Source organism: Marmota marmota, unplaced genomic scaffold (assembly GCF_001458135.2).
Source record: "Marmota marmota marmota unplaced genomic scaffold, marMar, whole genome shotgun sequence".
NCBI lineage: Eukaryota > Metazoa > Chordata > Mammalia > Rodentia > Sciuridae > Marmota > Marmota marmota.
The window spans coordinates 12220292-12245707 of record NW_026000205.1 but is presented as its reverse complement, the minus strand read 5'-3'; the positions used below and the strand labels follow the sequence as shown (position 1 = coordinate 12245707).

The 25416-nt window shown below is 41.6% G+C and overlaps 1 protein-coding gene and 1 non-coding gene across 5 annotated transcripts in view; both read left to right on the top strand.

The window, feature by feature from the left end:
* Positions 1-24413, top strand: part of Garre1 (granule associated Rac and RHOG effector 1) — an 89546-nt gene extending 65133 nt beyond the window's left edge. For all 4 annotated transcript variants that reach the window (XM_015496916.2, XM_048790960.1, XM_048790961.1 and 1 more), the window contains exons 8-14: positions 2865-2962; positions 13123-13248; positions 14565-15598; positions 17780-17945; positions 19498-19635; positions 21090-21168; positions 21724-24413. In XM_015496916.2, coding sequence (XP_015352402.1) covers positions 2865-2962; positions 13123-13248; positions 14565-15598; positions 17780-17945; positions 19498-19635; positions 21090-21168; positions 21724-22032 — 1950 coding nt within the window. In that variant the 3' untranslated portion in view covers positions 22033-24413. The remainder of the gene's footprint in view (positions 1-2864; positions 2963-13122; positions 13249-14564; positions 15599-17779; positions 17946-19497; positions 19636-21089; positions 21169-21723) is intronic.
* On the top strand, positions 16407-16479 carry Trnav-cac. The gene has a single exon. It is a non-coding gene; the product is annotated as a tRNA-Val (tRNA).
* Positions 24414-25416: the final 1003 nt, after the last annotated feature.

The following is a 25416-nucleotide window of genomic DNA, read 5'->3' as shown; positions in this document are numbered from 1 at the left end:
AAAAAAAAAAAAAAAAAAAAAAAAAAGGAAGAATTTTTCTTTTCTTTTGCAGATTGATGGTATATATTGCAGGAAACCTAGTTACAAAATAATTTTGACAGGGCCCTTGACCTGGCCCAATAATTCTGCAGCTGTAGTGGATGTTTTTCTGTTGCCAAACTGCCTCCTGTCTAAGGCCTTTGCACTCTGTCCTCCTTTTACCTGGAAATCCTTTATCTCTCTGATCTTCATGTGTCTCACTCCTGTCATCTTCCTGGTGTGAGCTCCAGGATTACCTCCTTCAAGAGATCTCTCCTGACTGTGCTGGTATAAGTGGAATCCCTTTCTAGTAACTTTATGCCCCAGCTCTGTTTATCTCCTTATTAGCAATAAAATAACAACAGCAACTCAAATGTACTGGTTTGGTCTTTTCATCTTTCAGAGAAAAAAGGGGGAAAAAATTGCCAAAGTTGGGTAAGATCAGGAGATTAGCATCTGAAATCACCATTTAGGTTGGCACCATTGACCTATATATAGCCTTATTTACTTGATTCCATTTTCTAATAAATGACTACTTTTTGGACAAGATATAGTACTTCAGTCAGAGATTAGAGGAAGCTAATTAGAGAAAATAGCTAATTTAGGAAAATGAGTCTGATGTCTACTTTATTCATGTAAAGAGCTATTGGGAAGATGTTTATCTTCTGTTCCATGTAGCTGAGGGTTGTGGTGGCCCAGCTCAGGACAGTGCTGTCTTGTAGAGAGCCAGACAAGGGCCTCTCCACAGAAAAGAGCTGTTTCCTTTAGGATCTATTCTTCAGTATAGGAACCACCAGGAGAAGTACTAAGTCGGAAATACCCTGCTGAAGTATGGAAGAATCACTGCCTTTAAGAGATCAGTCCATATTCCCAGAGACCATTTAGCTGAAACTCAAAGAACTATGGCAATGCATTCTCCAGAAAGGAGTGTGCAAATAAGGTAGAAGGATACACAGGCTGTTGTGAGAAAACATTATAAGTTAAAAGGAAAAAAAAAAAAAAAGTCCTATTTTACTTAAAGACCAGAAACTTCTTCCTGGCCCTCTACCCCTGATTGTAGGGCACCTTTGTGTGACTGACAAAAGAACCTTTGGATTATGGTTCTGCGGGTGGGAGGAGAGAGGAAACACCTGTGTGGTCCAACAAAAGCTGTTCCTTAGACAGGAAGTATTTCCTGAAGGACCAGCTGTGGGAACTCTGTTTATAGCAGTGGAAATCTACACCATTAGAGGCTGAATTTGGAATCATGATAAGCAACTCTGTACAGCTTGACTCCTGAACTATTGTAGATTTGGTTTTAAAGTGTTTAATCTTCTTTTTTTAAAAGATTTTTAAAATATGGACACAATATCTTTATTTATTTTATTTATTTTTATGTGGTGCTGAGGATCAAACCCAGTGCCTCGCATGTGTGAGGCAAGCTGAGCTATAATCCCAGCTCCTTATCATTGTTTTCTTGAAATTCTTTAGTTGTTTGAAAATATTCACATTGTCAAACTCTAGATTACATGAGATACTGTATTATCCATGTAGAATTAAAAACTCTTCTCCAAATAAGAGTAAATCATTGAAAGAAGAGTTGGTTCTTTTTTTTTTTTTTTTTTTTTAATATTTTTCAGTTTTAGGTGGACACAATATCTTTATTTTATTTTTATGTGGTGCTGAGAATCGAACCCAGTGCCTCACACATCCTAGGCGAGCACGCTACCACTTGAGCCACATCCCCAGCCCAAGAAGAGTTGGTTCTTTGTCCTAAAGTAGTTCTGTATTTATTCATGATTAAGAATAAAATTTTCTTTTAAAATGTTTCATCTGAGGGGCTTGGGATATAACTCAGTGGGCAGAACACTTGCCTAACATCATGCACAAGGTCCTGAGTTTGATCCCCAGCACTGGAGGAAAAAAAAAAGTTTTATCTGCCAGACACAGTAACAGATACCAGTTAACAGTAATTCCAGTGACATAGGAGGCTGAGGCAGAAGGATAACAAGTTCAAGGCCAGTCTGGGCAACTTAGTGAGACCCTGTCTCAAATTAAAAATTAAAAGAGCTGGGGACATAGCTCAGTTGTAGAGTACCCCTGGGTTCAGTCCCTATTATGGCAGGGGCAGGGAGTAAGGTACCAGTGGGTTCATCCACTCTGGCTTGTATCTAGTCATTACAAATGGTCTTTTCTGGGGCTGGGGATATAGCTCAGTTGGTAGAGTGCTTATCTTGCATGCACAAGGCCCTGGGTTTTATCAAAAAAAAAAAGAAAAAGAAACAAATGGTCTTTTCTGAAGCTTTGGTTCATTGTTTAATCACATTTTACTTCGTTCAAGTACATAGAAAAAAAAATTCTAAGATAAAAGAAACAATAATTCCGAGTTAGCATTTATAGTGTGGAAAAGTGCCAGAGGTGCTTGAAAAGTTCAGTCATATCCTACACCAATAATTCAGTTTCTGATTAATAAGGTATCTTTTTTTTTTTTTTTTTGAGTACTTGGGATTGAACCCAGGGCTTTGCACATGGTAGGCAAGCTGTCTACAACTGAACTATACTCCTGGCCCTTCTTGGTTTATTTTTGAGATATAGTCTCACTTAGTTACCTAGGCTGGCCTCAAATTTGTAATCCTCCTGCCTCAGCCTTCCAAGTAGCTGGAATTACAGGCCTGTACCACCATGCCCAGCTACTTTCTATTGTCTTCATGGACTGTTACTGGCCTTACCACAGTTGCACTGCCCTGGGAATAGTTCTTACTGCAATCACTCAGCATCAGTAGGCTCATGTTTCGGATATGTTTGTGATCCATTTTCCTTTCTGAAAGCTGGCAGTTGTTTTTTTTTTCTCTCTCTCTCTCTCTTAGGTGGTAGTTGACACAGCACAGATTGAAAATAAAGAAGCCTATGCCCCCCAAATCAGTTTAGAAGGCTCCAGAATCGTGGTTCAAGTCCCATCTACATGGTAACTCGACTCTTATATTATACCAGAAGCCTAAGCTGTGATTGAAGTTTGCACGTCTTTGAAATGATTGCTTTGTTTGAACAAGCCCAGTGTTGGCTGACACAGCAGGTCTTGTATGTGTGTGGGGTTACGGGAAGCAATGGCGTGTTAGTAGCATATGGCATGATTGTTGGTCTATGATCAGGAAGCCAAGATGTCTGCAAAATACCCTTATTGGCCATATGTTAACTGAAATACCATACTCTTAGGTCATGATCTTCGTCACTGAGTTTAGAAGTTTTAAACTTACTGTATCATTTTCTCTAAATCACCTATTATTTCTCTAAAGTTGAGTAGAGAGCATAGAATTTCTTCTTCTCCGTTGTCGATTCCAGCTACAACCCTGATGGTCTTTATCTTTCTGGGAATTGAAACTAGAGGCACTCCCCTACTGAGCCACATCCTTATTCCCTTTTGAAATTTTTAAAATTTTTGAGGTATGGTCTTGCTAAGTTGCCAAGGCTAGCTTCAAACATGATCCTCCTGCCTGAGCTCAGGAGTTGCTAGTATTAGAGGCAGTGCCACCACGCCCAGCATCCCCGATGGCCTTGAGCCTCATGTCTATTAAGTACCCAGAATCATTGCAAATCTATGGACAGGGTTCTTTTTACTTATTAATTACATTTGTAACATAATAGATAAAGGATTATTGAAGGTTTTTGTGGGTGGCTTTTTGAGGTACTGGGGGTTGAACCCAGGTGTGCTCTACCACTATGCTATATCCACAAAACTTTTTTTTTTCCCTTTGGTACTGGGGATTCCGGGGTGCTTACCTACTGAACCAGCCACATTCCCAGCCCTTTTTATTTTAGTCAGATAGGGTCTGACTATGTTGGTGATGGCACTTTGAACTTCAGATCTTCCTGCCTCAGTCTCCTGAGCTGCTGGGATTATAGGTGTGCATCACTGCACCCGGCCACAGCCCTTCCAATTTTCATTTTAGGATCTTCCTAAATTGTCTAGGCTGGCCTCAAATTTACAATCATTTTATCGCTGCCTCCAGAATAGCTGAGGTAGACAGGTACCACCATACCCGACAATAAAGGATTTTTTTTTTTTTTTTCTACTCCTGGGGTTGGGGTGTGGCTCAGTGGAAAGAGTACTTACCTAGCATGTGCAAGGCCCTGGGTTCCATTCCCAGCACCCCCCCCCCGAAAAAAAGGCTACAAATCAATAAGAAAATGGACAAGGAGGTGGGTATGTTGGTATACACCAAAAATTTTAGCTCCTTGGAAGGCTGAGGGTCTGGCTTAGTAATGGAATACCCCGTGTTCAATCTCTAGTACTGAAAAAAATAAAGAAAAATGGACAAGATACCTGATGAAGCAAGGCAGGAAAGAAGAGATATTATCAACAAATAGATGAAGAAAATGTGTAACCTCATCTAATAATCAAGGGAAGACAAAGACACCGTATGATGCCATTTTGCCCAAAATGTTTGTCTTAGAAAAATAACTAAATGTTGTGACAATACTGGTTTGGGCTACACTACATGAACAGGCATTGTTAAATGGAGAATAAATAACATGGCTTTTTTGGAGGACAATTTAATGCATCAGAAGCCTAAAATAAGGGATATGACCTCAGCAGTTTCACAATTCCTCCACTAGGGATTTGTGCATACAGATTTGGCTGTAAAGATTGGCATCATAGCTTTGTTAATAGCAAATGTTTTCTAATATGTTTAATTTTTGCTATTAAAAATTGTAGCAAAAATTGATGAATACTTAATTATAGAGGAAATAGTTAAATCATTTAAGTAGGAAGAGATTGATGTCTACACAGACTAAAGTAGTAATTGGGCAATGCATACAATTTATATTTAAATCATTTGGGGTGTGTAGTGGGGTAGGGGGAGCTGTTATGTGTTGCTGGGGATGAATCCAGGGCCTGCACTGGCTAGGCAAGTATTTTACCACTGAACTATGCCCGCAGTCCAAAACTGTTTATTTATAAACAGTTTATAAACTGGGGGACAGGAGTGTACTGGTGACTGAACCCAGGACTGTATCCCCAGCCCTTTTTATTCTAAATTTGAGACAAAATCTCACTAAATTGCTTAAGGCCTTGATAAGTTGCTGACCTTAAACTTGGGAGCCTCCTGCCTCAGCCTTCAGAGCAAAGTTCCTGGGATTACAGGCATGCACCACCACACCCAGTATACTTGAATTATTTATTTTTGAACCGTGAGAGTGCAATGGTAGATTCTGCTAAAAGTGTTCAGAACCTATTGATGTAGTAAGTGAGGGTTGGCAGTTCATTTTGTGTGTCTCCAAATTTTCCTTCTATGAGTATGCTCCTGCCAAAATTTTAATTTGATTGTTCAGGTGGTTTATTTTCCTGAAATTAATAGTAATTTTTATAGGTACATATCTTCATTTCTTTTTTTTAAAACATTTATTTTTTTAGAAGTAGTTGAACACAATACCTTTATTTTATTTATTTTTATGTGGTGCTAAGGATTGAACCCAGGGCCTCGTACATGCTAGAAGAGTGCTCTACCGATGAGTCACAACCCCAGCCCCACATATCTTCATTTCTATCAAACAATAAATTAAAAGCTCACTTCCCTACTTTTCTATAAGATTTTGGAGTTCCTGGATTCCTAATTCAGTTTTCCAATTCATATTCTCATTGAATGCCTGAACCCTGGTGGTGCAAGCATGTAATCCCAGGTACTTCAGAAGCTGAAGCACACAATTCAGTCAGCCTGGGTAATTTAGTGAGACCCTATCTCAAAATAAGGACTGGTTGTAGCTCAGTGACGAAATGCTTGACTAGCATGTATGAGCCCCTGGATTCAATCTCCTAGTACTACAAAAACAAAAACAAAACAAAACAAAAAAATATTCTAATTGAAAAATATTAAACTTTGTCAGGATTCTTTTTATTTTTTAAATTTTATTTATTTATTTATTTTAGCTGTTGATGGACCTTTATTTTATTCATTTATTTTTATGTGGTGCTGAGGATAGAACCCTGTGCCTCACAAATGCTAGGCAAATAAGTGCTCTACCACTGAGCCACAGCCCTAGCCTCAGGATTCTTATTTTGAGGAGGACAGATCGAACTTTCATATAGTTGGGCGAATATAGACAGCTAGTATTAAGATAGTTAGCACTTCTGGATTTTCTTCCAGAACTTCTTTCCCCCATCTCCCCCCATTGATTTCCTGTGTAATTCACTACATCTCCCAGAAAAAAAAAAAAGAAAGAAAAAAAAAACTTCTAGAGTGTGATTCCTTGTAGAGACTCCCTCTGCTGGTAGGCTTTGGTAAAGATGCAAATTATAAAGGTTTTTGTTTCTTTGAAATTACAGGTTGAGATGTATATATTATCTGAAATGCTTGGGGCTAAAAGTGTTTTGGATTTCAGATATTTTTGGAGTTGGGAATATTTGGATGTGCATATAATGGGATATTTTGAGGACAGAACCCAAATCTAAACATAAAACTCATGTGTCATATACACCTTATACGCTTAACCTAAAGGTAATTTTATACAATATATTTAGTGTGCCTAATTTTCAGGTATAGAATTTTCAACTTGTGTTGTCATATTGGCACTCAAAAAATTTCGGATTTTTGACCATTTCAGATTTTTGGATTAGGGATGCTCAACCTGTACAAATTACGTGATTGTTGAATGCAAACAGAGTGATTAATTTACTATGTCTTTGAAAAGATAAGACTTACAAAGCAAGTCAAGAGTTTATTATATTCTCTGCTTTTAGTGTTCAGTTGCCAGAAGATGTTCTCTCTCTCTCTCTCTCTCTCTCTCTCTCTTTCTTTTCTTTTTTTTTTTTTTGGTGCTAGGGATTGAACCCAGCAGTGCTTTACCACCGAGCTACAGTCCCAGATTTTTTTATTTTTTATTTTTATTTTGAGGAAAGGTCACACTAAATTGATTAGAGCATTACTAAAGTGCTAAAGCTGGCCTCAAACTTGTGATTCTCCTGCCTCAACCTCCAGGGCAACTGGGATTACAGGCATGCACCACTATGTCTGGCTCAAATGATGTTTTTTCCCCCAAAGAAATACTTTACTTATATTTTTAAGATGTCATATCTTTTGTTTAAGGAATCTATCCATTCTTCTTTTTTTTTCCCAAAAAATATTTACTGAACACCTTCTGTGTACCAGGCATTGTTCTGTTATTTGGGATTTAATCACGAGCAAGACAGAGTTCTTGCCTCTCACAGAACCTATGTTGTAATGCTGATAAGCATAAGAAGTGAGTCCAAGCACTAGCAAGTGTATGAGGGACAAATGAGGAGAGCCATGTTATTTGCTAGAGAATAATTGAGGTAAAGGAGGAGAGGAGACGGGTAGATGGTGAGGTTAGTCAGGAAGGGCCTCTTTGAGGATGTAGTAGGATTTGATAGGAGCTGGCCATACTGAGAGCAGGTGGGGAAGGCAGCAAAAAGGGAGACCTGGGGAGTAAACTTGCATGATTAGAGATAGTGGTGATAAAGAGGGGGAACAGGTCAACATTTGCAGGGCCTTGGGGGATATGAGGTTTTTATTTAAGTATAGGTGAAGAGTTTTAAACAAGTCTTGGTGATTTGTCCACAATCAGGTTTGGTCTCAAGGGCATATTATTGATCAGCTCTCAAGATTAATAAATTAAATAAAAATGCCAATTTGTGTTTTTTTCTCCCAGAAAGAGAAATTATTACCACCAGGAACTATAATGCTCCATTTTGCAATGACACTAGCATCTAGCAAATGATCTCTTAGTGGGCAAAATCAGTGACAAGCCAAATCACAATCTGAAGTCAGCTTGGGAACATAGAGCAAATGTGTCCTGATAGTTAGTGATTCTAGGCTGAGAGAATTGGGTGCACTGAACCTTGGCCTGTTCCAGTGATCAAGATTGTCTCCCAGGAGTCTGAGGTCTGCTTGGGCACTAGCAGAGCTTGCCTTGTTGCTTACCTTTTCCTGAGCTTCTAGCTATCTACCTCTCATCCCCAGATATATTTCTTCTCAAGCCAAGTAATATTGGGTAGTACTGCTGCCCCCTTAGGGTGGCCTTACAATTGCTTATTTCACATCTGGCTCCCAGAATGCCCAGAAACTGGCCAACAGCATCTTCTTGGTGGACTGAATTCTCTCAGAAAGACCTCTTGCCTGGACATGGTGGCATACATCTATTATCCCAGTGCTTTAAGAGGCTGAGGCAAGAGGATCAAAAGTTCAAGGCCAGCCCACAGCAACTTAGTGAGACCCTGTCTCAAAAGAAAAAATTTAAAGAGATGGGGATGTAGCTCAGTGGTTAAGCAGCCCCTGGCATGGACACCCACAAAAGGGCCCCTTAGTGAAAGTGCCCTGAGTGGTGAAAAGCAGTTTGCCATATCAAGATCTCAAGGAAAAGCAGTCCGGGCAAAGGCAGCAGCAAAAGCAAAGATCCTCAGACATGTGCAAACCCACTCAGACAGAGCTTTAGGGACAAGGTAGAGGGGCCGGGTCACACAGGGCCTTGAGAGCTATGGTGAGGGGTTTAGATTTTATTTCATTCATGATGAGATGCTGTTGGAGTGTTTTAAGCAGAGTGTGATGTGATCTGATTTGACTCACTCTGGCTGCTGTGTGAAGGATGCACTTTAGAGAGGCAGGAATAGAGAAAAATAGATTAGATAGGAACTAATTCCTGAGGCAGGAGGTGTGGTTTCTTGGAGCAGGGCAGCAATAACAGATGTAGTAAGAAGTGCCTGGATTCAAAGTACATTTTGGAAGACAAGCTCTCAGGATTTTTTGATGGGTTGGTTATAGGGTGTGAGGGAGCTAAAGATGATTTATAGGTTTCGAAGTGGACATTTGTGTCACTTTTATACTAGAGAAATCTGTAGGAATCAGGATAGTTTTGGAGGGAGGGGGGGTGTGAGTTGTACTGATTAGGTTACCTCTCTCTGAGGAGAGAGAACAAAAAGCAGGAACATTATACCATACAGAGGTGGTAGGGGAGGAGAGGGGAGAGCAGAAGGAGTCACCAGAGGAGACCAGAAAGGAGCTTTCTGGATGGAAGAAAAATGGAGCAAGCCTGGGGCACTGAACTATGCCCCCAGTCCAAAACTGTTTATAAATAGTTTATAAACTGGGGGACAGGAGTGTACTGGTGACTGAACCCAGGACTGTATCCCCAGCCCTTTTTATTCTAAATTTGAGACAAAATCTCACTAAATTGCTTAAGGCCTTGATAAGTTGCTGACCTTAAACTTGGGAGCCTCCTGCCTCAGCCTTCAGAGCAAAGTTCCTGGGATTACAGGCATGCACCACCACACCCAGTATACTTGAATTATTTATTTTTGAACCGTGAGAGTGCAATGGTAGATTCTGCTAAAAGTGTTTAGAACAACACAACATTTTGGAGACCCTGTTTTCATTAGCTTTTATCACTGTGACCAAACTATCTGACAAGAACAACTTTTTCACAGTTTCAGAGGTCTCAGTCCATACATGGCTGACTTCATTGTTCTCTGCCCAAGTGAAGCAGAACATCATGGTGGAAGGGTGTGGCAGAAGAAAGCAACTTAGGACATGTGAACTGAGAGAGAGAGAGACAGAGAGAGAGAGAGAGAGAGAAAACATAAAAACACACTCCCCCAACCAGAAACAAAATATAAACCTCAAAGACATGCCCCTAGTGACCTACTTTCTGTAACCACACCTTGCCTGCTTACAATTACCACCCAATTAATCCAATAAGTGGGTTAATCCACTGATTAGGTTACTGCTTGCATAATACAATCATTTCATCTCTGCACTTTTTTTTTTTGTTGTTGTTGTTGTTGTTTTGGAACCGGATATTGAACTTAGGGGCACTCTGCCCCTGAGCCACATCCCCAGCCCTATTTTGTATTTTATTTAGAGACAGGCTCTCTCTGAGTTGCTTAGCACCTCGCTTTTGCTGAGGCTGGCTTTGAACTCGTGATCCTCCTGCCTCAGCCTCCCAAGCTGCTGGGATTACAGGCATGCACCACTGCGCCCAGCCATCTCTGAATATTTTTGCATTGAGCTTTTGAGGGATACCCCATATCTAAACCGTAGCAAGATCTAAGTTGGCTTTTAAAAACCTATCTTAAGGGGCTGAGGTTGTGGCTCAGTGGTAGAGTACTTGCTTGGCATGTGTGAGGCATTGGGTTCGATTCTCAGCACCATATATAAATATATGAATAAAAATAAAGATCATCCACGTCTAAAAAAATTTTTTAAAAGCTATATTAATTGAGTTAGAGTATAAAATTCTGATGGGAGTGGAGCAAAAGAAGAATAGGAAGTAAGGAAGAAAAGACAGTGCGTTTACTCGTGGGGAGTAGAAAAATGGGACAGTACCTGGGGAATGTGGGGCTGAGAGGGTGATCAGAGAGGCTGCTTTCTTTGCCTCCTAGGGAGTGCCACAGGGGAATAAGCTGATCATATAGTCTTTGGGAATGCAAAAGGGCACACAGTATCCAGCACTCATTTGGAGGGCTAAACTATGGCAAAAGCAAGTTGTGCCTTACAGTAGGACAGGAGGGAAAACAGGCATGTGAACAGATGCAGGTGAACTAATGGAATTACCAGAAAGTGAAGGTGAGGTGGATCTCTTCTGCTAACTTGCATTTTCTTAGCTTAGTAAGAGTTGAGACAGATGAGAATGGAAGAGGTAACAGGGATGTCAGATCACTGGGGAGAGGGGAAGGGTGTGAAATAGTCATCTTAAAAAGAAGTAAGCTGGGGTTGTGGCTCAGTGGTAGAGTGCTCCCCCTAGCAAGTGCAAGGCCCTGGGTTCGATCCTAAGCACCACATAAAAATAAATAAATAAAGGTATTTTTTTCCCAACTACAACTAGGAAAAAAAAGGTAAAATTAGCTGGGCATGGTGGTGCACACCTGTAATCCCAGCAGTTTGGGAGCCTGAGGCAGGAAGATCATGAGTTCAAAGCCAGCCTCAGCAAAAGTGAGGTGCTAAGCAACTCAGTGAGACACTAAGCAACCCAGTGAGACCCTGTCTCTAAATAAAATACAGAATAGGCCTGAGGATGTGGCTCGGAGGCAGAGTGCCCCTGAGTTCAGTCCCAAGTACCACAACCCCCACCCCCAAACTAAAAGAGGAAAAATTAATTTATGGAGGTCATGTTTGTTGCTTGCCTAAAATTTGCAGTGAGTTCAAGTTGCAAACTGTGAGCAAACTTTTCCTCCACTGACTCTTACTGTCTTTGATACAAGTATCCAATTTTGTAGAAGGAAGGAGGGGCAGAAGCATTATGGAAGAGTTTGGAGAGGAGCAGATAATTGTGCCAGACCACAGAATCTCATCAGGGCAAAGAGAAAAGTTAGTATTATCCTGGGTGTTGGATAGTAAGAGGACATTAGGCCTCCTGAAGTCATCTCCTTCACCAAGTTCTTCTCTTCCTACTCAAAAGACAGTCATAGATAGCAATCCACGGAGGTCTACAAAGTCCTGTACTCACACAACACTTTTGACACTGAATGTGTGAGTTTCCTACACCAAGCAATTCTCCAGTTTTCTGAAGATACTGGGTAGCCTACATTTTAATGGTGACACTAAGTACCTGGAGTGGCACAGAGCCCACAGGTTAATGCTCAGCCCACAGGCTGTTTCCCATTTCAAACTCCAAGTATAAGCCTATTACAAGTTGGGGTTACATTTATTGGTTTATTATAAAGGATATTACAACAGTACAGATGAATAGCCAGATGTTCAGAGATCTATTGAGCAATATATAGAGGAAGGGATGCAGAGCCTCCAGGCCGTATCCAACTGTGTCCTCCTCCTAGCATCTGGATGTATTCACCAACATGGAAGCTCTCCAAACATATAGTTTAGGAGTTTTGGGTGGCTTTATCATATAGGAATGATTGATTACTAACTCAGTCCAGAGCTCTCCCTCTCCTGTCTCCCAAGATAGAGGACAGAAGTCACAACCTTCTCATCGTGACTTGATCTTTCTAGTGACCAGTCCCCACCTGAAGCTATCCAGGAGCCCACCAAAAGTGATATCATAGCCAGGCATAGTGACACACACCTGAAATCCCAGTTCATCAGGAAGCTGAGGCAGGAGGATCAGAAGGTCAATGCCATCTGGGGCAGCTTATTAAGACCCTGTCTCAAAAATAAAATCAAAGCCAGGCACAGTGGCACATACCTACAATCCCAGCAGCAACTCTGTGGGACCCTATCTTTAAATAAAATACGAAAAATGGCTGGGGATATGACTCAGTGGTTAAGTGTCCGTGAATTCAATCCCCAGTATATATAAATAAATGAGTGAATAAATAAACAAACAAATAGGCTGGGGATGTAGCTCAGAGGTAGAGTGCCCCTAGGTTCCATCCCCAGTACCTATGGGATCGGGGAAAGTGTCCTCACTAGAATAGAAGACATCTTGTCACCCTGGAAATTCTAAGGGATTTAGGATATCTGTGTCAGGGACCAATGTCAGAGACCAGACTCCAGAATAAAAGCTGCTCCTAGCACCCCAATCAGAAAGTGACAAAAATTTTAGGAGTTCTCTGCCAGAAACTGGAGGTGGAGACCAAATATAGGCGGATGGTCTCCAACTTATTTGTTCAACTTAAGGATTTTTTCAACTTTATGATGGTGTGAAAGTGTACCCATACAACCATTCTATTTTGTTTTTCACTTTCAGCACAGTATTCAGTAAATGACATGGATGGTTACTATTTTATTATAAAACAGGCTTGTGGTAGATGTTTTTTTTTTTGGTTGGAAGCTAATGTAGGTGTTCTCAACATATTTAAGATACACTAGACTAAGCCAATCTACGATGTTCTTTATATTAAATGTGTATTAAATGCATATTTGACCTACAATGTTTTCATCTCAAAATGAGTTTATCGGGATGTAACCCCATCATAAGTCAAGGAGCATCTTTATTTCTTATTATATCACCAGATCCCAGGTGCTATTGATTCTTCCCCCTTGTGCAGAGCAGTAAGTTCTAATGTAAGCCTAGTTGTTCTCTCATTATTCTTATAATTATTGATTTTTCACTGGATGCCAAAAGGGCATAAAAGATATAGCCTTTTCCTTGAGGCTTTCTTGAAACACCTTTGCAGAAAAGTGCAGCTAAGACTAATGCAGCCTGGTTTATGCCTAGGTGCCTGAAAGAAGACCCTGCTACCATGTCTCTGCTGCAGAGAAGCCTCGATCCTGAGAAGACCCTGGGTCTGGTGGATGTGCTTTACACAGCTGTGTTGGACATAAACCGCTGGAGGGCTGGGAGGTTGGTGTCTGCAGCAGTCGCTTGAATTGGCTGTGCAAGTGGTTTGTGTTGGGTCCATACCCACTGACAGTGTGACTGTGTACAGTTTCATGTGTGTTCATGTCACTGATAGTATATGGGTAAATAAGGCAAGAAAGAGAACTTTTGGGTAATATTTATCTTGGAATAAGTTCAAACCTCTATATTGGACTGGGGATGTAGCTCAGTAGCAGAGCATTTGCCTAGTATGTGCAAGGTCCTGAGTTCAATCTCTAATACTCAAAAAGTTGTGGAAAAGTTGCAAGAATTGCTCTTTGCCTTTTACCCAGAGTATCCAATTTGTTAACACTTTGCCTTTATTATTTGTTTTATCATGAGAGTAAATCCATCAAGAGAACCTTTAACCCAACTCATATTCTCTTGTGAACTAAGAGCAGAGAAATGTTAAGAAAATTTACTTATAATCTTCACAATATTTACTTATATCTGAAGGCAGCTGACAGCTGGAAGATTATCTTTTTTGTGAATTGTTAGTTTTAGAAGTGGTAGATATCTTAAACATTTAGCCACGTCTCCTCTCTGTTAACTCATGAGTACCCAGAGGGTCTGAACAGTGAAATGATTTCTCCAGGATCACATCCTCTATCGCCTGCCTCAGCTCCCACCCCATGCCCTTTCTAACTGTAGTGTTCCCTTTTAGTACAAGAAAAAATGTTCAAAAATCTTTGGAAGCAGCATCTATCCATTTGATAATAGCAATCATAGTATCCCCCAAGTCCTCTCCTCCACCCCCTGCTATGTAGGATTATGCATTGTCCTTCTGCTGAATTTCTGCATTCTCAGTCTCCATCCTGCAGGCACAAAGTTAGCCCTTTGCTCTTATATCCCTACCTCTCACATGCTTTGCTGTCCAGTGCTACAGTTAAAGAGTTTCATTCAAATTCCTGAGCCAGAATTCAGTGTTACTCATTTTCACATTTCTGTGTTAGACACTATAGAATATATACACTCAAACCCTTGGGTGTTCACTTTTTTAGATCTGTAAAATAATGAACCTGATACCAGAGAGGTCTTTTTTGTTCTCAAAATTTTTTTTATTTTTTATTTTGGCAATGCTGGATATCAAATCCAGGGCCTCACTTATGCTTAGGAACCAGTTTTTCTTAAATGCAAAGAGGTCCATTTAGGACTAGAGTTGTAGCTCAGTGGTAGAGGGCTTGCCCAGCGTGTGCAAGTCCCCAGTTCTGCCAAAAAAAAAAGAGAGGTCCATTTCATCCATCTCATTAACCAGTTTGTATATTTGTCTCAACCCCTCTCCCCTACCCCCATTTAAATAGGGAACAAGCTTTACCCTGCATACAGATACAACTTCAAAGGGAAATTTGTGATTTTGGGAACCAGGCTGACCTGCCTTCTGGAAATGGAAACAAGTCTTCAGGTGGCCTGCAGAAGACATTCTCCAAACTGACATCCAGATTCACCAAGAAAGTTTCATGTACCAGCTCTAGTGGCAGCACAAATTATTCCATCCCAAGTACCCCTTCCAAAAATGTCTTCATAGCTGGGTGTTCGGAAGAGAAGGCCAAAATGCCTGGTAACATTGACACACGGTTACAAAGCATTTTGAACATTGGTAATTTTCCTAGGACTACAGACTCTTCACAGTCAGCTCAGAATTCCAGTAATCCAATGGCCAATGGTTTTCTTCTAGAGAGGCGTGAGAACTTCCTGCCTGGGGATGATGGCAAGGATGACAAGGGTATGAACTTACCAACTGATCAGGAAATGCAGGAGGTGATAGACTTTCTCTCAGGCTTTAACATGGGCCAGTCGCATCAGGGTTCCCCATTGGTGACAAGGCGTAATTCTGCTGCAACAGCCATGGTGACTGAGCAGAAGGCAGGAGCCATGCATCCACAGCAGCCATCATTGCCAGCGCCCCCTTCATCACGGCCACCACAGGCTGGGGCACACGCAAGTCTGACATCCCAGCCAGGTTTGGCATCTCAGCAGCAGTCCCCAAAGCAACAACAACCCCAGGTCCAGTACTACCAACACCTGCTTCAACCCATTGGACCACAGCAGCCTCCACCCCAGCCTCGGGCACCTGGGAAATGGGTACATAGCTCATCCCAGCAGCCAGCACAGCCTGTTGGAGCAAATCTGTCTCCTCTTGGTCAGTGGCCTGGCATATCTGATCTCAGTTCTGATTTGTACAGCTTGGGCCTAGTGAGCAGCTACATGGATAATGTGATGTCAGAGGTTTTGGGACAAAAACCACAGGGACCTAGAAATAACACCTGGCCAAACCGTGACCAAAATGATGGAGTCTTTGGAATGTTGGGAGAGATTCTGCCTTTTGATCCTGCAGGTATGTGAGGCTTGCTTCCTTCTCACTTCATTTGAACATAAAATGTGATCTCTGAGAACTTCTCTGGGCCTGTCTGCTACAGCCTTACATATGAAAGTGAAATAACTTAATCCCCCTTTAAGACCCTTTATCATTGTCTGGAGGCAAGTACAGAATAGATCCTGCAAGAGTGGAAAGCAGTAATGAGGAAGAGGCTGAGAAGGAAAGTGCAACTATTTTTTACATTATAGAGGACAGAACTGAGGTTAAGAGAAGTTACTTGAGGGGCTGGGGTTGTGGCCCAGTGGTAGAGCACTTGCCTAGCATGTGTAAGGAACTGGGTTCGATTCTCAGCAATACATAAAATAAACAAACAAACAAACAAATAAATATGTTGTATCCATCTATAACTAAAAAGAGAGAGAGAGAAATTGCTTGAATGGCTCATAGTCCCATATTTCAAGTGGCTCCAATCTGACTTGAAAGTCAATGCAGACAGCTCTTTGTGGTGCACTCTTTTCCTGACTATACAACATATTCTCATGCTTCTTTTTACCCAACTCTAGGGCCTTGTTTAAGGTGGTAGAGGGCTGGGAATGTAGCTCAGAGGTAGAGCACTTGCTGAACATGCATCAGGCCCTGGGTTCCATCCCTAGCATCACCAGGGGAAAAAATATTTTAAGGTGGTAGAACACTTTCCTGCTTCATAGAATACAGTTTCTGGTGTAGACAGTGTGAGAATGCCACCAGAGTCATCTAAAAATTTTTGAGAAAGAACTTAAATACAAAACCGGGAAGAGGAATTAAGTTTAAAATCAAATTAGGGGATGGGGATATAGCTTAGTTGGTAGAGTGTTTGCCTCACATGCAAAAGGCCCTGGGTTCAATCCCCAGCATCCTCCCCCCTCCAAAAAAAAAAAAAAAAAGGTAAATTAAAAAGAAAAAGATAGTAGAAATTGAAAATAAATCTAAAGGATCTTTGGAAGTCCAGTAAAATAAAGTTTTGAGGAAAGAGAAAAGAGCTAGAAATACAGATAAGGGAGAAATTAAAAGTACTTTGAAAGATTAAGCCAACATGGTGGTGCACACCTATAATTCCAAAGAATCTAGAGGCTGAGGCAGGAGGATCACAAGTTCAAGGCCAGCCTGGGCAACTTGGTGAGACCCTTTCTCAAAAAAAGAAAAGAAAGAAAGAAAGAAAAATAATATTTAAAAAAAAAAAAAAAAAAAAGAATGGTAGTAAAAAGTACACATACCAAAAGTGCTAGGTACTGAATTTTAAAACCTTGGAGATCAGCAATGTGTTTACTTGGGCTGCTAGGTTAAGTTGTTTAGTTTCTTGGAATAAAACTTAGATCATCTTTAAAACAAAAAGACAACAAAAAACTTGAGGATGTAGCTCTGTGGTAGAGTGAGTGCACTTGAGTTCAATCCCCAGTACTGAAAAAGCAAAAACAACAACAAAGTACTATAGTGCATCTATCTTACTTATGAATATGGATAGATACAAGAAAATCTAGCAATGTATCCAGAGTAATAACTGGGTGGGTGTGGTGGCGCACACCTGTAATCCTATTTATTTATTTATTTATTTGCTGTGCTGAGGCTCGAACCCAGGGCCTCGCTTCTTATTGCATCCTGAAATATCTTATTACTTCCCGCTCTTGTCATCTTCAAACCGAATGAGCAAGTCTGTTATCTAATATCCAGGAAAATACTGGATCGTAGTTTGGCTCAAGTGGGAATGGCATATAATCTCTATCTGTCTGACCCTGGCACTTTGATAACTTTTGGCTATTTAGTTGACCAAAGTCATCATCTGATTTTCTAAATTATTAGGTACTCTAGGTACATAGCACCAGGACATTGGAAATTTTAAAAGTAACTAGTATTTTTCTTAAAAGGATAAATTAAACCTTTTTTCTGTCTTCCTTCCTTTCACATTCAGCCTGCCTCACCTAGGCATAACCCTTCCTTACAGTCCCCTGCACAAACTGTACCCCAACTCCAGACCTATATGCTAAAAGTCCCACCTTACCTTGCAGGTTAATATCCATAGTCTACAACCAACTATCTGGGGCATGATGAGCCTGGCAGTGTCTCACCACTTTTCATGTGACCAGCACATTCTCAAATGTTGGGGATGAAACAAGATGCCAGTTAAGATGCCTTAAATCCTGTTTTTTCCTTATCTCAAAACAGTGGGCTCAGACCCAGAGTTTGCACGCTATGTGGCAGGAGTGAGCCAGGCAATGCAGCAGAAGCGGCAAGCCCAGCATGGTCGTCGTCCTGGCAACCCCCGGGGCAACTGGCCACCCATGGATGATGCCCATCGGACCTGGCCTTTTCCAGAATTCTTTACAGAAGGGTGAGTACTGGGTACAGCCAGGAAGTTGAGTTTGAGATCTGGGTGTCCCAGATTGTTTTTGTGAGAAGGGAGACTCATTGGCCTTTGTGCATTCATATTAGGCAATTGAAATCCAACCTCCATATGAGAATGATATAATGAAGTCTTCAGGGAATCAGAGTTTTTGTGACTGACTATAAGATGCCAGCTGGTATGATGTGTCCCTGTAAACACACTATTAGCATAAGTGTATGGTTTACCACAGACTCTTTCACCCAAGAGAAGAATTTTATATGATAGCATTTATAAAGTGTTTATATGTTTAACATGGTCTTCTCTCTTCTTTCTTTTCTTTTCTTTTTTTTTTTTTTTGGTACTGGGAATTGAACACAAGGGTCACTAAGCCACATCCCCAGCCCTATTTTGTATTTTATTTAGAGACAGGGTTTCACTAGGTTGCTTAGTGTCTTACTGAGTTACTTCCCACTTCACTTTTTGCTGATACTGGCTTTGAACTTGAGATTCTCGAGTCTTGGCTTCCTGAGTCACTGGAATTACAGGCATGCACCACTGCACCTAGCAACATGGTCTTTATACTCATTTCAACATAAAGCCCATGTTAAATGTGCATGGCTGTAAAACCCGTGTAAGTTATTAAGTACTATCATTATAGCCTACAAAAAACAAAGGCATGGGGCTGGGGATATAGCTCATTTGGTACAGTGTTTGCCTTGCACACACAAGGCCCTGTGTTCAATCCCCAGCTACACACACAAACACACACACACACACACACACAAAAAGGCTGGGCTGGGGTTGTGGCTCAGTGGGAGAGTGCTTGCCTAGCATGTTAAGTCAGGGCTGGGGACACAGCTCAGTGATAGAGCACCAGGCCTAGTGCAAGGTCCTAAACTCAATCCCAAGCTCTCCCCACCAAAAAAAAAAAAACGAAACAAACAAAAACCTAGCAAATGTATGGTATATGATTCAGATTTTTAAGGGAATTATTGATTTATATAAAAAAAAACACAAGGGGGGGCTATGGTTGTGGCTCAGTGGTAGAGTGTTTGCATGGCAAGTGTGAGGCCCTGGGTTCAATCTTCAGCACCACATAAAAATAAATAACTATAACTAAAAAAGTATTTTAAAAATTTTAGGAAAAAAATGGGAATTTTTCACATCTCATATTGCTTACCTGATTAATATGAATGGGAAAAGACCATCTCAACTTTTGATTTCTCTAAATTTCATACACAAACCACAGGCTTCTGGGAAGAATAAAAGGAAGTGATAAAAAAAATAAAACATATATAACTTAATACACACAAACACACATACACACAAAACAAACAAACAACAACAACAAAAACAAAAAACATTTAAGGGAGAGAAAGAAACTGCAAGTTTTTAGATCGGAGAGACAAGAGAGCACTGTTTGGTTGAGATGAGTACAGGTTAAGGACTGCTCTTTTAGGGCCTGAGTGGAGGGAGGCAGTTAAACTCAAGAGCTGTCCATCTAGTGTCCAGGCTGACTGTCGGAGGCCAGGGACCAGCTTTTCTCTTTGGCTTTCAGGGACGGCCTGCACAGCGGCTGGTCGGGTGCTCAGGGAGACTCAGCCAGCTCCAGTGATGAGACGTCTTCAGCCAATGGGGACAGCTTGTTCTCCATGTTTTCAGGACCTGACCTGGTTGCTGCTGTCAAGCAGAGAAGGTATGAAGAGATTTCTAAATCAAGGAGTGGAGAGAAGGGCATATGAGTGTGACCCACAGCTCATTCCTCTAGAAAATTCAGGAAGCCCATTATTAACTGCCAGCCTGCTGTATGAGAAAGGTAGAAGGGCTTTTCCAGCACCATCTGTTGTAAGGCCTCTAAAGAGTACCTTCAGAGCCAGGTACAACGGCAAGTTTGAGGCCAGCCTGGGCAATTTAGTGATATCCTATTTCAAAATTTGTTTTTAAAAATATTTTTTAAAGGGATAGGGTTGCAGTTCAGTGGTAGAGTGCTTGCCTAGGAGGTAGGAAGCCCTTGTTTTGATCCCTAGAACTGAAAAAAAAAAAAAAAGAGGAGTTACATTTGTTCTTTTGGTACTGGGGATTGAACCCAAGGCACTTACCTACTGTGCCGCATCCTAGCCCTTTTTTGTATTTTATTTAAATACAGGTTCTCCTCACCAAGTTGCTTAGAACCTTGCTAAGTTGCTGAGGCAGGTTTGAACTCGAGATCTTCCTGCCTCAGTTTCCTAAGCTGCTGGGATTACAGGCTTGAGCCACCGCGCTTGACTATTCATTCTTAGTTTCTTTCGGTAGCAGCTGTAGCATATTAGGTGATATGGTAGCAAAAAAAAAAAAAAGCCCTCTTCCTCATGGAAATAATTATATTCTCATTAGAAAAGGCAGATTCTAAAAAATGTCAGGTTAGTTTAGGTATTATGAAGAAAAATAAAGCAAGTGATGAGGATAGAACACAGGGAACAGGTGAATTTTCTGTTTTCAGAAGGGCAACTAGGGAGACGTCAGATGAGCAGAGAGCAGAGGGCTTACCAAAGTGAGGGAGCAACTGGTGGGGCATCGGCAGTGAGGTGTATGTGAAAGCAGAATCAGGATGATAGAAAGTTCCGGGCCTGAGCTGCTATGTAGAGGGAGTACTGTGAACTGGGGTGGGAGAAATGCTGGAGGAGTGGGTTTGAGCCCAGGCTGGAGTTTAAGATTCTGTTCTAGACCTGTGGCTGATCAGACATCTAAAAAGTTACCTCTGTCACCAGCTCTGCAGAGACTCTGTTTGCCTGCAGGAGCACCAGCTCTGATCCTGATACATCTTGTCTTTTTCATTCAGTGTTGTTAAAACTAATGAATTTTGTTTTTAAGTTCCATACATCCCCAGTGCATGGTAATTTATTGAAAAAATTAACAAAAAGTCAGAGCTGGTGGACTCAGAGTAGCTGAAGAAAGCCAGTGCCCATGTTTATGCCTTCCCTACCCTGTGCTGGCTTTGTAGGCATACACAATTTAGTGCTGAGCTCTTTCTGCCCCTGAACTCAATGGACCCAAGCCCTTCTCACCTGGAACCAGGGCCTGGAGACCAGAGCTGTGCAGCTGGGATGACCCCTAGAATTAAGCTGGATAGAAAGCCAGGCAATCACTGCTCTAGGCTCTTGGTTCTTTCAGGAAACACAGCAGTGGAGAGCAGGAGACCAGCATGCTACCCTCACCACCTCTCCTAACTACAGTGGAGGACATGAACCAGGTATTATGGGCTGGCTTATGATTAAGTCCATGGGCAAGATTCCACAGCTTCTGTTTTAAGGCCTCAAAGTCACAGTCTTCTTTGTGGTGAATCTCTTTTTTTCATGAGTTTGTCTAAATAGTTAGCCATCTCAGCTGACTCAGAGCCACATATAGAAGAAGCTCTAGAGATGTGATATCCATTACTTGCCACATGTGGCCGTTTATATTTAAATTAATTATAAATCAAGAACTGGGGATGTAGCTCAATGGTAGAGTGCTAGATAACCTAGCATGCATGAGACCCCTGAGTTTAAACCCCAGCACTGCAAAAATAAATAAATAATTCGGTTCCACAGATGTACTAGCCATATATGATGGCAAGTGGCTACTATTATTGGATGGTGCAGGCATAGAGCATTGCTATCATTGTAAGAAGTTCCATTTGACAGGGCTGTGGGGTGGGCTAGGGCTTTCACCCTGCTCCTAGGTAGAAAGAAGAGCCAGAGATCTGGGAAGGTGGGAAAAGGTGGTGAACCACCAAAAGTGCCACTAAGAACCCTCTTCTGTCCCTCAGGATAACAAAACCAAAACGTGGCCTCCCAAAGCACCCTGGCAACACCCTTCCCCACTGCCCAGCACACTGCCCAGCCCAAGTGCACCACTCTATGCAGTCGCCAGTCCCGGCAACCAGTGGAACGACACCATGCAGATGCTGCAATCTCCTGTGTGGGCTGCAACCAGCGACTGCAGTGCTGCCTCCTTCTCTTATGTGCAGACCCCACCCCAACCCCCACCCCCACCAGCACACAAGGCAGCACCCAAGGGCTTTAAGGCCTTCCCTGGGAAGGCTGAACGCAGGCCAGCCTACTTGCCTCAGTACTGACCCAGGGCCATTCTTCCTGCCCACCCAGAGCTGTTTGGGTCAGTATTCCCACCCCAGGGCTGACTAGCTCATACCAGCCCCTCAGAGGACCAGTGCACCCCATCCCAGGAGGTTTCCTTGGGAACAGGGGTGATTGGCAGCTCCAAACCTTTAAAGCCTGGTTTCTGAAGGCAGCAGACCCCTGGAGAGCCAGCTGGAGATAGATCACACTCAGGGGGTTGCTGGATAATCCCCATGCTTAATAAGCACCTGGAGTGATTATGATGCAGGTGGCCAGAGGCCACACTTTGAGAAACATAGTTCTGAGGTTATTAATCCTGCTATATGTTAGGAAGACATCCGGTCTAAAGGCGAAGAGCAAAACTGACCATTCTTATGAAACCCTCTTATTCCTCCTTAACACATTGAGTGGTGACCACACCCATCACTGATTTCATAGCTATTTTCATGTAGATTTTTAGTTAAAACATCTCCTGTCTAAAGTGCATTGAACATATTAAGATAACAGATAGACCGGCTGGAGATTTGCTCAACACTATCTTTATTTAAGCACAAAAATGGGAAAACAGAATATTTATGATCAGAAGCAATCACCTGGGTTTTCTGTGGGTGAGCTGCCCCTTTTACCCAGAAACATCCAGGAATACAGCCTTTGCCAGATTTACAAAAGCAGGATTATATAGCTGATGTCAGAAGTATATTCCTGACAGTGCATGAGGATGAGCCAGCAGGCTGCTGGTGTGTGCAAAGTAAGGCTTCACCTGCTGTCCTCAGATCCTTCCACACATGGCTGGAGGCATGAAGGGTCCTCAAAGTGGGGCAGTGTGGTCAAAGGGCTGCACAGAGACACCTGCACTAGAAACTGCAGTAACATTTGTGAGCTGGTTCAAAAGACAAACCAGTTAAGATGTAGATAAGAATTAAAGTCTTTTCTTTTAAAAAAGAAAATCCACCTCATTTTCGGTTAACATGTGCCATTAAAAAGATAACATCCTGTGGAATTAGGATATTTTCCAGCCAGAATGGATCCAGAAGAATTGAATGGTGCTTAAATTGAGAAATAATAATAAATATATCTATATAGAATAGACATATCCCACTGTAAATTAATTGAGGTTGCAGAAAGTTCTTTATATAAAACTTATTTAAATTTTTCATATTTCATCTTTGAAAAAGTCTAATTGAGAAAAATCCATGATATTTTCTGGTATGAAAGTTTGACAGTATTAATATTTTTTTTATATTTTCTTAAGTCATTAAACCATTTTAATATATGTTAACTACTAATAAATGGTTTATTCTTTCTAACTCCATATAAGCTTTTCCAGCAAAGATTGTAATAACACATTTATGTTCTCATTTTTCTACAGATATAAGTAAATTTCTATTTAAAAATACCAAAAAGGATAAATATCTGTGTACACACACACCACACACCCACACCCACTTACACACATACACATACACATTTTAGAGGACCCTTAGGGTGTCTGAGCTCAGTCACCTGAATTTTTAGTACTGTGTTGTCAGGCTGTTTCCAGGCCTTGGGTGTTGTCTTTTGTGCTGTGTGGGGATGCCATTGCTGCCTGTACTTAATGATCCTTTCACCATGGGTTCTGAATATTCACCTCACCATGTTTACAGATAACTATTTTGTACATAGAGTTTTTCAGGCACATGCTTTGCATCAATCCTGCGTGGCTCTCGTCTGTGTTAACTGTCACAGTGTGCACACTAATCTGTTGGAAGTTCTTTGTGACTGTTTTACTTGTAAGATAGTTTTCTATTTCCTTCAGTAATGTGTCCACAGTGCCCTGTATTTCGAGTTCTATTATACTAAAGTACTCTTGTTTTAATAGTGCCTCCCCAAAGACCTCACCCTGGACAGAGGTCAATTCTCAATGCCCCAGCGCAGGTGACATTGTTAAACTGTCACTTTCCAATTTTTTTCTTCTTTCCTATTATGAAAGATATTTTGTAATTGCATCTCCATGGGCTGTGACTGTGTGAAGCTGTTTGTGTAGTTTCCATGTAGGTGCTGTGTGCCCAGCACCACCTTGCTCTGAACACTGGTAATTCCAGGTGCTGCGCTCGGCAGAGGGGTCTTGCCAAAGCGCGCGCGTATGTGTGTGTGTGTGTGTGTGAGAGAGAGAAAGAGAGAGAGTGTGTGTGTGCGCGTGCGTATGTGCGTGCGCGTGCGTATGTGCGTGCATGTGTCCTTTGCATGGCCGGGCGTGGCTGCCTTGCTCCGGCATCAGCAGGACATTGTGTGAATAGTTACAATGCTTCCAAACTGGAACTCTACATTTTGTATCTTACTTTTAAAAGCTCCTATAAGTAAAGTAACTATTGGCTTTATTAAAAATATACATTTAATAGTATTCTGAATCTTTATTTAAAAATGAACTGCAACAGACACCATGTTAGATGCATTGCTTGACTCACGCTGCCCACAGTTGGTTTTTAGGTCAGCCTCTTCTCAGATTCTGAGACTTTTTCAAGGGGGAAGACCACTTACAGAATCAGGATGAGTTGGCATGGATGAGCAGGAAAAACAACCAACCTCTTGTTGGCTTCCCTAAGACCATAGATGGTTTAGGCCTCTCAGGTGCATCCAATATAGGGGTAAAGGAGACTGTCTTTTGGAAGGATGCAGGTGCTCTCAGGGTTGGGGTCTGCTAACACCCACATCCCACCAAGTGTGGGTGATAGTACTTTCTCAGCCAGTCTTTCCAAGGATGAGGACTTATTCCACCCCTCCGCCCCACTCCAGGAACCCCATCTGTGCCAAGAGACCTTGCCTCACAGGGTTAAAAAAGGACCTGTTTCATTGGATGGTGCTGTCCTGCCAAGCAGAAGGAAGACTGTATGATGATGAGAACCATGAGTGGATGGAGGGTTATAGGGGAATTTCAATTCAGTTTTACTTGGAGAAAGCAGCACTTCATTGAATTATTTTCATGAATTTAGGAAAATTGAGTAATGTCAGTATTAATATATAACCACCAAGGGTAAGTACCACTGTGAGATGCCCTGAAGTTGAACATAGGGACCAAGTACCAGAGCCTTCCAAATTTACTTCAAGACAAGGTTGCTTAGCAACATCCATGTTTCATGAGTGTAATGAAGAATACACTGAATTCTTACTAAAATGCTAGCAGGGGGCTGAGGTTGTGGCTCAGCGGTGGAACGCTTGGCTACCATGTGCAGGGCCCTGGGTTTGATCCTCAGCACCACATAAAAATAGATAAAATAAAGGTATTGTGTCCCACTACAACAAAATATAAACACACACACACACACACATGCTAGCAGGGCCAGGCACAATAGTGCATGCCTGTAATCCCAGTGACTCAGAAGGCTGGGACAGAAGGATTGTTAAAT